General features: G+C 35.8%; 1 protein-coding gene across 1 annotated transcript in view; it reads left to right on the top strand.

Annotated features, from left to right (window-relative positions):
* Nucleotides 1-11,671, top strand: part of REL (REL proto-oncogene, NF-kB subunit) — a gene marked incomplete at both ends in the record, with an annotated part of 39,786 nt that extends 28,115 nt beyond the window's left edge. The window contains 6 exons of the mRNA XM_084234857.1: nt 6,867-7,007; nt 8,617-8,721; nt 8,827-9,039; nt 9,605-9,673; nt 9,789-9,860; nt 10,881-11,671. Of these exons, the coding sequence (XP_084090983.1) occupies nt 6,867-7,007; nt 8,617-8,721; nt 8,827-9,039; nt 9,605-9,673; nt 9,789-9,860; nt 10,881-11,671 (1,391 nt within the window). The remainder of the gene's footprint in view (nt 1-6,866; nt 7,008-8,616; nt 8,722-8,826; nt 9,040-9,604; nt 9,674-9,788; nt 9,861-10,880) is intronic.
* Nucleotides 11,672-12,189: the final 518 nt, after the last annotated feature.

Below are 12,189 nucleotides of genomic sequence, written 5' to 3'. Positions count from 1 at the left end.
AAATTCAAAGACTATTGAAAATTATTCTTTGCATAGGGTTATTTTGTGTGTTACATAGTCTAGTATGTTTTAAAACCAGTCCTTATCTTTTCTTGTCATTGGTTCTTTTTTTTTTTAAAGATTTATTTACTTATGCATATAAGAACTAGGGTACACAGGCCAGAAGTTTGGGGGGGGGGTGAGCGGATTCACCAGAGACAGAGTGGGGAACAGAACAGGCAGATTGACTGAAATACATTGCTGAGGGGAGCAGTAGGCGGGATGGGGGAGGTCTGCTGTGTCTTGTGGGTCACTTCCCTGGCCGGGAATTGAACTCGTGCTGCTGATAGCTTCATAGAAGCTGCTGATAGCTTCATAGGTTGCTTCTTAACCCCTTGCACCACCAGGGAGGCCCTCGTTAGTTCTTTTAAACAGGAACTATTTCTTGCAAATAAGGTATACAGCAATCAAGTGATAAACTTGAGGCTTCGTGTACAAATTTTCTATTGTGTGTCAAAGTATAAACTAGGCAAATAAGGAGTCTAAGGACTCCAGTATCAAATTTTAACAATGTCCATTTAACTGGAACAAAAGAATGAGTTATACTTTACAGAATTCTTACTGCTAAAGCAAGAAAAAATTATAATTTTCTAGCTATGTATTTTATGATATAGAAATTCTAATATTCAGTGAATAAGTCATAGAATTTTGACAGTAAAGAATTTGCAATTCAGTTTTAATAGGCATTTTTCTATTTTTCCATGTGTAGAAGACATTGAATTGTTGAAAGAGCACTGTTTTTGTAGTTGAGTTTTAGGAAAATACACACCACCAGTATATAGTCTGAAAAGGAACACAGTTTTTATTTTTTTTTTAAGATTTATTTATGCATACAAGAGCTGGGGTACAGGCCAGAGATGTGGTGGGTGAGAGGATTCACCAGAGACAAAGTGGGGAGCAGAAGGGCAGATGTACTAAAATACACTGCTGAGGGGAGCAGCGGGTGAGTCAGAGAGGTCTGCCGTGCCATGTGGGTCACTTCCCTGGCTGGAGATCGAACTTGTGCTACAGAGGCTGTGGATAGCTTCATAGTCCTGCATCTTAATCCCTTGTGCCACCAGGGAGGCTCAGAACACAGTTTAATAAGCTGAGTAGTCTCTGACATAGATTCTCATCTCTAAAGTCTGGTTTAATAAAAGAAAAGCCTTTCCTTTCAGCTTAACACTTGAAGCTTAAAAAACAAGGGAAAAATGACTCTTGTGTACTTAATTATCCTTCCTTTGCAGTCATTTTAGTTTCTTCTAAGCCCTCTAGGCTTAGAAATCAGGGTATTTCTTTTATGCCTTCAGTACTCCTTATAACACTTCTCATGTTATATTAGTTTCATTTATACACATATTTCTTATCCTGTCACTTTTTTCATAATCCATATTTGTCATTTATTTTAATGTGTAGTACATAATAAAAGCTTGCCTTTTAACTAAACACATCAAATATAATTATTTTAAACTTCATTATTTGAATCCTTTGTGGTCTATTTCTATAGTCTTGTTTTTCTTTTTTTTTTCAGTTTTCTTTTTTAAATTTATTTATGCATACAAGAACTGGGGTACAGGCTAGAGATATGGGGAGTAAGAATTTACCAGAGACAGAATGGGATGCAGAACTGGCAGACTGACTGAAATACACTGCTGAGGGGAGCAGCAGGCAAGGCAGGAGAGGTCTGCTGTGCCACGTGTGTCAGTTCCTTGGCGGGCCAGGGATTGAACTCATGCTGCAGAGGCTGTGGATAGCTTCATAGTCATAGTAATGTGCTTAACTTCTTGCGCCACCAGGGAGGCCCCCTTGTTTTTCTTTTCTTAAAAAATTTACCTTATCTTGTCTCATATATCTGATTATTTCAAATAGAATACCAGTGATTATATGAAAAATTGCAAAGATTTTAGGTCCAGCATGCTCTTTCTCTTCAGAACATTTTCTTCTGACTAGTCACACTAGCATTCCCAAATTACCTAAAATCAGTGAGCAATTTAAATTATTTGAAGCTGAGTTTTCATCCCTTGAGAAGGATATCCAGTTCACCCTTACCTTGTAGGTATTGCTCCTTACCAGAGCCTCCATTCTTAGCAGATTCAGCTCCCTTTATTTTATGAAGTCTTTGTCTCAACTGCTCATCCTCTTAGCCACCTCTTACTAAATTGGCAAGAAAAAAGTATTCTTTGACTCTGAACTTACCTCTCTGGGTTTCTGTGATTATTGTTATTTATAAGAAATGTACATGAATATACATTTCTGTTATAGAGCTTGGAATTTGATAAATGATAAGAGAAAAAAAAGAAAGGGTTTTATTTTGTTATTCATAACATGCCACTTTCAATCACACCTGACTTTATTTTAATGAGGTGGCTTTTGGAAAACCCCAGAGGGCGGGGGAAGGGGCCACTGATTGTCCACTGAACCATACTATTTCAAATTTGGAGCTTTCAATCTCAGTTCTCTCACCTGTTGGAACGGGAGAAAGACAGAAAGACAGGAGGTTCAATTGATCAACAGAAACCAAAGATTTAATCAACTATGCCTAAAAGAGAAGGCCCCCATAAAATTTCTAACCCAAGGAGTTTGGAGTTTCTAAATTGGTGACTATGTGGAGATGCTGAGAGAGTAATATGTGCAGGGAGGGATTGAAAGCTCTGTGCAGCTCCTACACTCTTGGAATTATGAATCTCTTCCCTTTTCCTGAGTTGTATCCTGCTATAATAAACTGAAAATCTAGTGCACAAGGGTCAGCACTTAGTTAAATTGTAGGACACTCAGAAGTGTTGGTGCACAGTTAGTAGAAATAGGAATGTATGTCTTAGTTTTCTTTTCCCGTATGTTGGCTACATGGTTCTGCTCTCCCTCCCTCAAATGACTCATCTTGATCCCTAAAGTCTCTGATACCTTAGGACAGATTTTCTTCATTTTTGTCCCACTTTTCTAGTTCTCATGGTAGAGTGGGTCCCAATGCATACTATCTACCCTACCTCCCTTCATCAATTTTTCCTTTACAGTTTTCTTGACCAACTTTTGAAAATGTCTAAATATTTGATTGCTCAAACACTCTTTTTTTTGTTACTTAATACTTTAAGCCTACAAAACACTGATTTTAGAGAGACTCCTTTATTTTGCAATGCCTTTTCTTTTTAAAATTTATTATTATTTTTTTAAAGATTTATTTTTATTTATTTATACAAGCACTGGGTACAGTCAGAAGCGCGGGAGGGTGAGAGAATTCACCAGAGCCAGAGCAGGGAGCAGAGCAGGCAGAGGGGCAGCGGGCGGCAGGAGAGGTCTGCATGCCATGTGGGACCCTCCTCCGGTGGCCGGGGAGCAGCTGGGGATCGAACCGGCGCAGCCGAGGCTGTGGGCAGCTTCACAACCCAGCGCTCAACCGCTGCGCCACCGGGGAGGCCCAATTTATTATTTTTTTAAATGGAGGTAAATGGCCTTTTAAAAAAATTCATTTTTCAGTCACTCGCTGAGATATTGTTTAATAAACATCTATTTTATGTAAGTCACTATATTCCATGCCTAGTAAAATATGAGGATGCACCTGACCACATCTGCCTTCTTGGAACTTAGTCGAAAGGGTCGATAAGGTGTGCATACATAATTATCAATTAAAGTGTGTAAGAGAGGTGTAGATCAAGTGTTGTACGAAGAGAGAGGAGATATGTCTTCTATTTCAGAGAATGAGATTAGGCTTTGCAGAAAAGAAGTAGTTTTGAACCAGATTTTGGTCCTGATTCCTGCTTACTGGTCAGTGATTTTTAATCATGCTTTTCAAAAATGGAAGTAATTATGATGTTATACTAATTATATTCCCACACATTAAGAAAATTGAAAGTAAAATTCCATAAAAGCAATTTTTAGAGAAGGTAGAGTTTTTTTCTCTTTGATGGAACAATTATGTGACTAAATGTTTTTAAGCTTTGATTGATTAACCAGTTCAGTTTTCTTTTATGCACCATTTAAAAAAGTTTTAAATAAACTTCTATCAAGATCTAACTTATGTACAATAAGATCCACCCAAATTATGTATACATGGTACCACCACAGTCAAGATAAAAAACATTTCCACTACCACCCCCAATTTCTTTGGTCCCCTGCCCAGTCAGTTCACCCTGACCTGTTCTAGTCGACTATTAATTTGCTTTCTATTGCAATAGACTCAGTCTTTCCTAGAATTTCAGGTAAATGGAAACATATAGTATGTATTTTATTTAATTTTTAAAGATTTATTTACTTATGCATACAAGAGCTGGGGTATAGGCCAGAGGTACGGGGAGGTGAGAGGATTCACTAGAGAGGGATGGAGAGTAGAACAGGCCCATTGACAGTGGCTGCCAATACCTTCATAGTGCTGAGACTTAATCCCTTCATCACCAGGGAGGCCCCAAAGTATATATTTTATATCTGGTTCCTTTTGCTCAGCTTAATATTTTTGAGATACATACATGTTGGGGTGTTTATCCTAATTTGTTCTTTTTTGTATGACTGACAGTTTGTTCATTTTTTTTAAAGATTTATTTATTTATGCATATAAGAACTGGGGTGCAGGCCAGAGATGCAGGGGGTGAAAGGATCCACCAGAGACAAGAGTGGGGAACAGAATAGGTAGACCGACTGAAATACACTGCTGAGGGGAGCAGCGGGCGAGATGGAGAGGTCTGCCTTGCCATGTGGGTTTCTCCCTGGCCAGCCGGGGTTCGAACTCATGCTGCAGCAGCTGTGGATTGCCTCATAGTATGGTGCTTAACCCCTTGCGCCACCAGGGAGGACCCTGTTTGTTCATTAATGTAAGTTTGTTTTTAAACTTCTCAGGAGCACTTACCTACTATTATTGATAGTTTATTTTTGTATGTATTGATTACTCATCTTTGGAATTGAGAAAAATTAATGTCTTGACAACTATAAACCAGAGACACACTATGGGTGGAGGGTGGGGAGAGGAAGGAATAGGGTCAAAATAAAGGGGGGGGCTCCCCTGGTGGCGCAGCGGTTGAGTGCTGGGCTGCGAGGCTGCCCTCAGCCTCTGCAGCGCTGGTTCAATCCCTGGCGGCCAGCGAGGGTCCCACATGGCATGACAGACCTTTCCTGCCGTGCCCACTGCTCCCCTCAGCAGTGTATTTCGTCAGTCTGCCTGTTCTGTTCCCCACTCTGGCTCTGGTCAGTTCTCTCACCCTCCCGTACTTCTGACTGTACCCAGTGCTTGTAAAAATAAATAAATAAATCTTTAAAAAAATAAAAATAAAGAGGGGGGTGGCAATTGTATGGGGAATATAACCAAAATGAAAATGCATACATTGTGCAAAAATGAAAAATGATGAAAGAATTATATAAAATAAAATATTAACAAAATTAATGTCTTGAACTTTAAATTTATGATGCTACAAAAAATTAAATTTGAAGAGGTAGATTTCTCATTGCATATATAATTGTGCCAGTAATCTGCTATGATACAGGTGTTTGTCTCAGCATTTTCACCTTTTAGTTGTCTAAATATGTGCTTATAGAACCTTTCAATTGTTAGGCTTAAAATTGCTGATAATTTTTGGGGCCTCCCTATTGGCACAGGGCTTAAAGTCTCAATGCTGTCAAGCTATCAGCAGCCACTGCAGCACGAGTTCGATCCCTAGGCAGGGAGCTGACCCACATGGAACAGCACACCTCTCCTGTCTCACCCACTGCTCCCCTTAGCAGTGTATCTCAGTAAATCCGCCTGTTCTGCTCCCCACTCTGTCTCTGGTGAATCCTCTCAACCCCCTCTCCCCCGCACCTCTGGCCTAGACCCCAGTTCTTGTATATATAAATAAATAAAATAAATCTTTTTTAAAATGCTGATACTTTTAAATGTTGTAATAGCTACTGAGACTGAAGTGTAGTTTAACTTTAAAAGTCAAGAATATGCTGTTTTTATTAGTTATTGCCTGGAGGACTAAGGAGTTTGAGCTTTAACTGTGTTTTCTAATTTAGCATTATATATTTTAATAGTTTCTGAAAAATAAAATTTCATGTAATACATATATTTCACATTTTAAAAAATATGACTATTATGATTTACTGCTACAGCTAATGGCATTTGGATTTATTTTCAGATAGCAATTTAACAAACTCATTGTAGTATAGTCTATAAAAATGGGGTTTTATATTTTTTTCAGAGCTGCAAGATGTTTTCTCCTTAAGGTAATCCTAACCTGCACATATTTCTAGGGAAACCCTGTTGTTTCCATCTCCAAAATATTGCTCTGAATATATTCCTGTGATATAATTTTTATGCGAATCCTATGTAAGATTTTTCAAATAGAATTCAATTTTTAAGAGCATAGACCGGGTTCAATGACCTAGTATGAATTCCTACTTTACCACTTCTTAGCTGTGAAACTTTAGACAAGTAATTTTCTCTCTTAAAAATCAGTCTCTATGTAAAATGGGAATGATAGTAATTCTTGTACAGGTGGAGGAGATCATTTAAAATCTTTAACATAATGGCTAGACTTAATTTGTAAAATTAATAAATGAATACCTATTCTCAGTTGTGTATAATGTGCAGCTATTTTTTATTAACTTGTTTTGTTATTAATGTCAATTTGGGATTATGCTGTACTATTTCAGATCAGATGGCTATAGGATAGTAATTTCTTGACTGTCTATAACTTATGATTTCTGTTATCTGTTGCCTACATAATAATAAAAGGATTCTTAAGATTGTATACCATTTTTTTTTTTTGTTAGTACAGATTTGGGTACTACTCAAGGTTATTGGATATATTGGGAAGGGAGGGAGACCTAGTTGGATTTTAGTTCTATGTGACAATTCTACATTCTTAAAAATACGTACTCTTTAGTCCCTGAACCACAGCTGTCTGATATTGAAGATTATGACCTCAATGTGGTGAGATTATGTTTTCAAGTTTTCCTCCCTGATGCACATGGTAATTTGACAACTGCTCTACCTCCCGTTGTCTCTAACCCAATTTATGATAACCGTGAGTACTTTGTTTTCTTGTGTATAGTTGGCTTTCTTAATAGTTTATTTTTAAATATTTTGATAATTCGGAAGAATATACTTGTTACAAGAATAATTCAAACAGTTATGAAGTAGATAAGGAGATAAAATTTCCATAATCTCATTCTCCCAAAAAACCCCATGATTCTCAGGTACATATTTTACTAGTTTCTCCTTCATATATATGCAAAAACATTACCAGTATCATCATTTACACAATCTATTTTTGACAACTTAAAAAAAAAATCATTACTATTCTTTTTTTAGACCTACTTTTTTTCTTTTAGCAATATAATTTAAACCTTTCCCTTTCAGGTATCTTATTCTTTTCTGTAACTGTATGTTTCTTTATGACTATATCATAATTTTAATAAACCATTACCTCATTATAAGACATTTGAATTATTTCCTTCTTGATTTTTTCTTTTTTCTTTTTTTTTTAGACTGTATTTTTATTTATTTATTTATTTATTTTATAAATTTTATTGTTATATTCCCCATACAATTGCAGCCCCCCCATTCTGACCCCAATCCCTCCCCTCCTGCCCCCGCCCCCCAAAAAGTGTCTCTGGTTCATAGTTTTTTGTTGATTTTGATTTTCACTTTCTTATATTCATTTTCCTGGTCCCTTATTTAAGTTTTCTAGATTCCTGCTATGAGTGAGACCATCCGGTATTTTTCTTTTTCTTTTTGGCTTATTTCGCTGAGCATGATCCCTTCCAGCGCCATCCATGTTGCTGCAAATTGCATGTGTTTATCTTTTTTGAATGCTGAGTAATATTCCATGGTATATATGTACCACATCTTCTTGATCCAGTCATCTATTTTTGGGCATTTGGGTTGTTTCCAAAGCTTTTTTTTTCTTTTTTCTTTAACAAATTTTACTGCAGTAAATATCCTTGTGTGTGCCTATTTGTACATAAATTTATAAATTAGCATAAATTTATAGAGTAGAAATGTTGACAAATGCTAGATCCAAGGATATGGATGTTTAATTTTAAAAGATTATGAAACTGCCCTCATACTCTATGTGTGTGTGTGTGTGTCTGTGTGTGTCTGTGCGCACGCGCACACGCGTGCACAAGTAATAAATACATACTTACATATGTCTCCCAGTAGTCTATGACTGTGCCAGCTCTACATGTAGAAGGATAGTGGGACATAGGGCTATAAAGGTAGGTCAGAGTATCTCATGGAGAGTTTTGAATGCCAGGGAAAGTTGGAATAATATTGGCCAAATAATAGGAATTATGGAAATTTGATTGCCATAGTGTTCTGGCCATGATTTAAGATTAATCTGGTGAGTATGTATGATGGATTGGAAGACTCCAAATTTAGAAACAGGAGAGGTTTACTTACAGAGCCTGTCATTGCCTAGAAATGAAGTTACAAAGCTCCTGCCCAACCAGGTTGGCAGTACAGTTATAAAAGAATGGGACACATGGAAGGTTAATGTATTAGTGTCCTTAATTTACCTATCACTAAAAATTTTATCCATCCTGTAAATTGTTTTCCTAATGTTCTCTCCTTCAAGAAGGATAAAATGTTATGAAGGTACCAACCCATTAAAGAAATTTGTTTATATTTAGGTGCTCCTAATACTGCAGAATTAAGGATTTGTCGTGTAAACAAGAATTGTGGAAGTGTCAGTGGAGGAGATGAAATATTTCTACTCTGTGACAAAGTTCAGAAAGGTATTTATTTGTTGTTTATCTCTTTGAATTCTGAATATATTTTAGATTAATATATACATTTTACTTTGTTTTACCTTTGTTATTTTTTGCTTTCTTGTTTACTAGATGACATAGAAGTTCGGTTTGTATTGAATGATTGGGAAGCAAAAGGCATTTTTTCACAAGCTGATGTACATCGTCAAGTAGCCATTGTTTTCAAGACTCCACCATATTGCAAAGCTATAATGGAACCAGTAACAGTGAAAATGCAATTGCGGAGACCTTCTGACCAGGAAGTTAGTGAATCTATGGATTTTAGATATCTGCCAGATGAAAAAGGTCTGACTTTTTGGTGATAATGTTTTACATAGTACTTAAAGTTAGTGCTGCTAATAACATTTTCTTGTAAGATGTGAATATTGTTAATGTTTATTCATAATCTGTTTCTTTTCTGAAAGTTTTTAATTAATTTAGACTTACTGGTCTTTATGCCCTTTGTATCTTTTTCTAAGGAAAGGAATCTGAAATAATTCTAAAATTATCTATCAAGATTTGTTTTATTTTTGAGTTTCTGTTTTCCTCCTTTTTTATATCCTTTTTATTATGGCAAATTTGCCATGCTGAGTGGTCTCCATTTTGGCCCTTATCTACCCTTGTTGCATGAATTGACCCTGTTAACATAGGTACTACAGGAAAAAACATGAATGTTATTAGCTGTTTTTTCACTGAGAGAAAAATACCCTTACTTGGGACACATCTGCAACATTTATTAAATCCATATTATATACGTTTATTCAAAGCAATTTCTATATAGGTGTTTTATAAAACACTGGTTTACTTATTAAAGAAAAGGAAGCTTAATTCTGTGATGACTTACATATTTTCCTGGTTCTTTTTTAACCAGATACTTATGGCAATAAAGCAAAGAAACAAAAAACAACTCTATTTTTCCAGAAAATATGGCAGGATTGTGGTAAGAATATTTTGATTTGTATTTAAATATTGTTTCTTTATTCATTTCTTCAAGTTTGAACTGTTAATGTTGTTTTTCAAATTATATTTAATAATGGAAAAATTTTTTATCATAGCAGTTAATTTTCCTGAAAGACCTAGAACTGGTCCCCCAGGATCAAGCGGAGAAGGAAGATACATCAAAAAAGGTATTTTAACAGTCTAAGTATGACTAAGAATCAGAAAGACCAGTGGAATTCTATTCTTAAAAATAGATTCTTTGATCCTACTAATATTCTTTTATGCTTTGAATATTGAATGAATTGACCTCAGCTTTTGAAGGTCCTATTAGAAACTGGCGCATTTGTTCAAGAAATTACGTTGCTTTCATATGGTGATAATTAGAGCATGTTGTGAAAAAATGGTTCACATCTGACCAGACAGCTAACTTTATAAAGTTTTATTGGAACATACTCATTTGATTACATATTGTCTATGGTTGTTCCCCAACCCTGCAAGTTGAGCAATTTTGACAAAGGCTGTATATAGCCCACAAAGCCCAAAATATTTACTGTCTGGCAGTTTATAGAAAAAAACATTGCCAACTTCTGATTTAGCTAATTAAACCAAAAGTTAATTGGGAGTGTTTTGTCCACTTACATTCTTAAATCACTGCTTTTTCCTGGTTTATTATATACAGCCATCATAATATATGTAAATACAGAATCCTTAATTTTTTTTTTTTTTACTCAGAATTTTATCAGAAATTATTATGTCAGAGTAAATCTTAATACACTTTAGAAAGTTATGTGGATCTCTTCAGTCATCCCGAATGAGTGTTTCCTTCATCTTTCCATTTTCTCCTAAAAATGGAGAATATAAAAATCTTTTGACTATTTGGACCCCATTAATTAAATTCTGATATTTATGTTTTACTTTTCAAAAATGCTTTTAGGGACCTCAAAAGCTAGATTTTTCTATTTAACTGGAGTGAAATGCCAAAGTAACTTAATAAAATTATTTTATACATATTGTAAAACAGTTAAGTATTACAGAATTTAGTTCTGGACTTGTAATAATTTTAGTTCTAGTTAACATTTTTATTTGAAATTTTTACATCAGTTTCCTTGAAAATTTTTTGTGTATTTATGCAATTTTAATTTAGAAATAATGCTTTTTACAGTTTTTATTTTAGCTTTGTAAAAGTACATTTTTCCCTCCCCCCACAGAATCGAACTTGTTTTCTCACAGTCCAGTTTTAACAGAAATGGCCAGACCTTCAGAAGTTTCAAGTCAAGCAGAATCCTACTATTCCTCGTCTGTGACCATTTCAAGTGCATTGTCACATCATCCTTCAGCCATACCCTCGATGGTACCTCAGACTCCTTCAAGCTGGTCATCAGTGGCCCCATCCACTTCACACTCAGGCAGTACAAATCCAAGTAGTTTTCCAACAGGGACGCTTCCCTCTAATTCACAAGGTATCTCATCACTCTTGGAAATACCAGTTGTGAATGATTTGAATGCTTCTAATGCTTGCATTTATAATAATATTAGTGATATAGGCAGAATGGCAGCATCATCCATCTCACCACCGGATTTATATGGTATTTCTGATACCAACGTGCTGCCTAACTGTCATGTGAATATGATAACACCTAGTAATGATAGCATGAGGGACACTGATAATCCAAGACTCATGAGCATGAATCTTGAAAACCCCTCATGTAATTCAGTGTTAAACTCAAGAGACTTGAGACAGTTCCATCAGATGTCTTCTTCCAGTATGTCAGCAGGCACCAATTCTAGTTCTGCTTTTACTTCACAATCAGATGCATTTGAGAGATCTGACTTCAGTTGTGCGGATAACAGCATAATAAATGAGTCAGGACCATCAAACAGCACTAATACAAACAGTCACGGTTTTATTCAAAGTAGTCAGTATTCAAGTATTGGTAGTATGCAGAATGAGCAATTGACTGACTCATTTGAGTTTGGATTTTTTTCAGACAGCTTGTGAGATGTAAATGGTGATTCAAGGTTTAAATCCTTTTAAATGTGTGCAGTTGTTTTATGTTACATAGATGCAGTATTTTATATTTCTCTGAGGCTATAACAACAGGGATTTTTGTTTTTGTTTTTAATGTATAATAGTCCAAAAACTTCTTCATTGAGAAGAGGTATGTAAAACAGGGTGTGTAGGGGATTCCTCTAACAGGCAGTCTTAGCTCTGGAGATCCTGATTTAGCTGTCGGAGGATTTGTCAGGGTATAATGAAAGGTGAATGCTCATTGCTGAAGCTGTAGCTGAAAGAGAGGGATGAACTCATTTCTCCCTTCAGGAAGAGCTGGAAAAAGTCCAGCATTTATAGAAAGCTTTTGCTTCAAGAGTAGATAAATCCACCCAGACTGAGCTGTGTGATGATGTCCTATAAAATCCTACATAAGCACTGAAAGTTACTTTCAACCTAAGTTAAATCATTATTTGACCATCTAAGTGTATGATGAATCTGTGACATGTTAAAATGAATAAAATCAA

Source organism: Talpa europaea (assembly GCF_964194135.1).
Source record: "Talpa europaea genome assembly, chromosome: 6".
NCBI lineage: Eukaryota > Metazoa > Chordata > Mammalia > Eulipotyphla > Talpidae > Talpa > Talpa europaea.
Note: the sequence above shows the minus strand (reverse complement) of the source record. Positions and strands in the feature narration are given on the sequence as shown.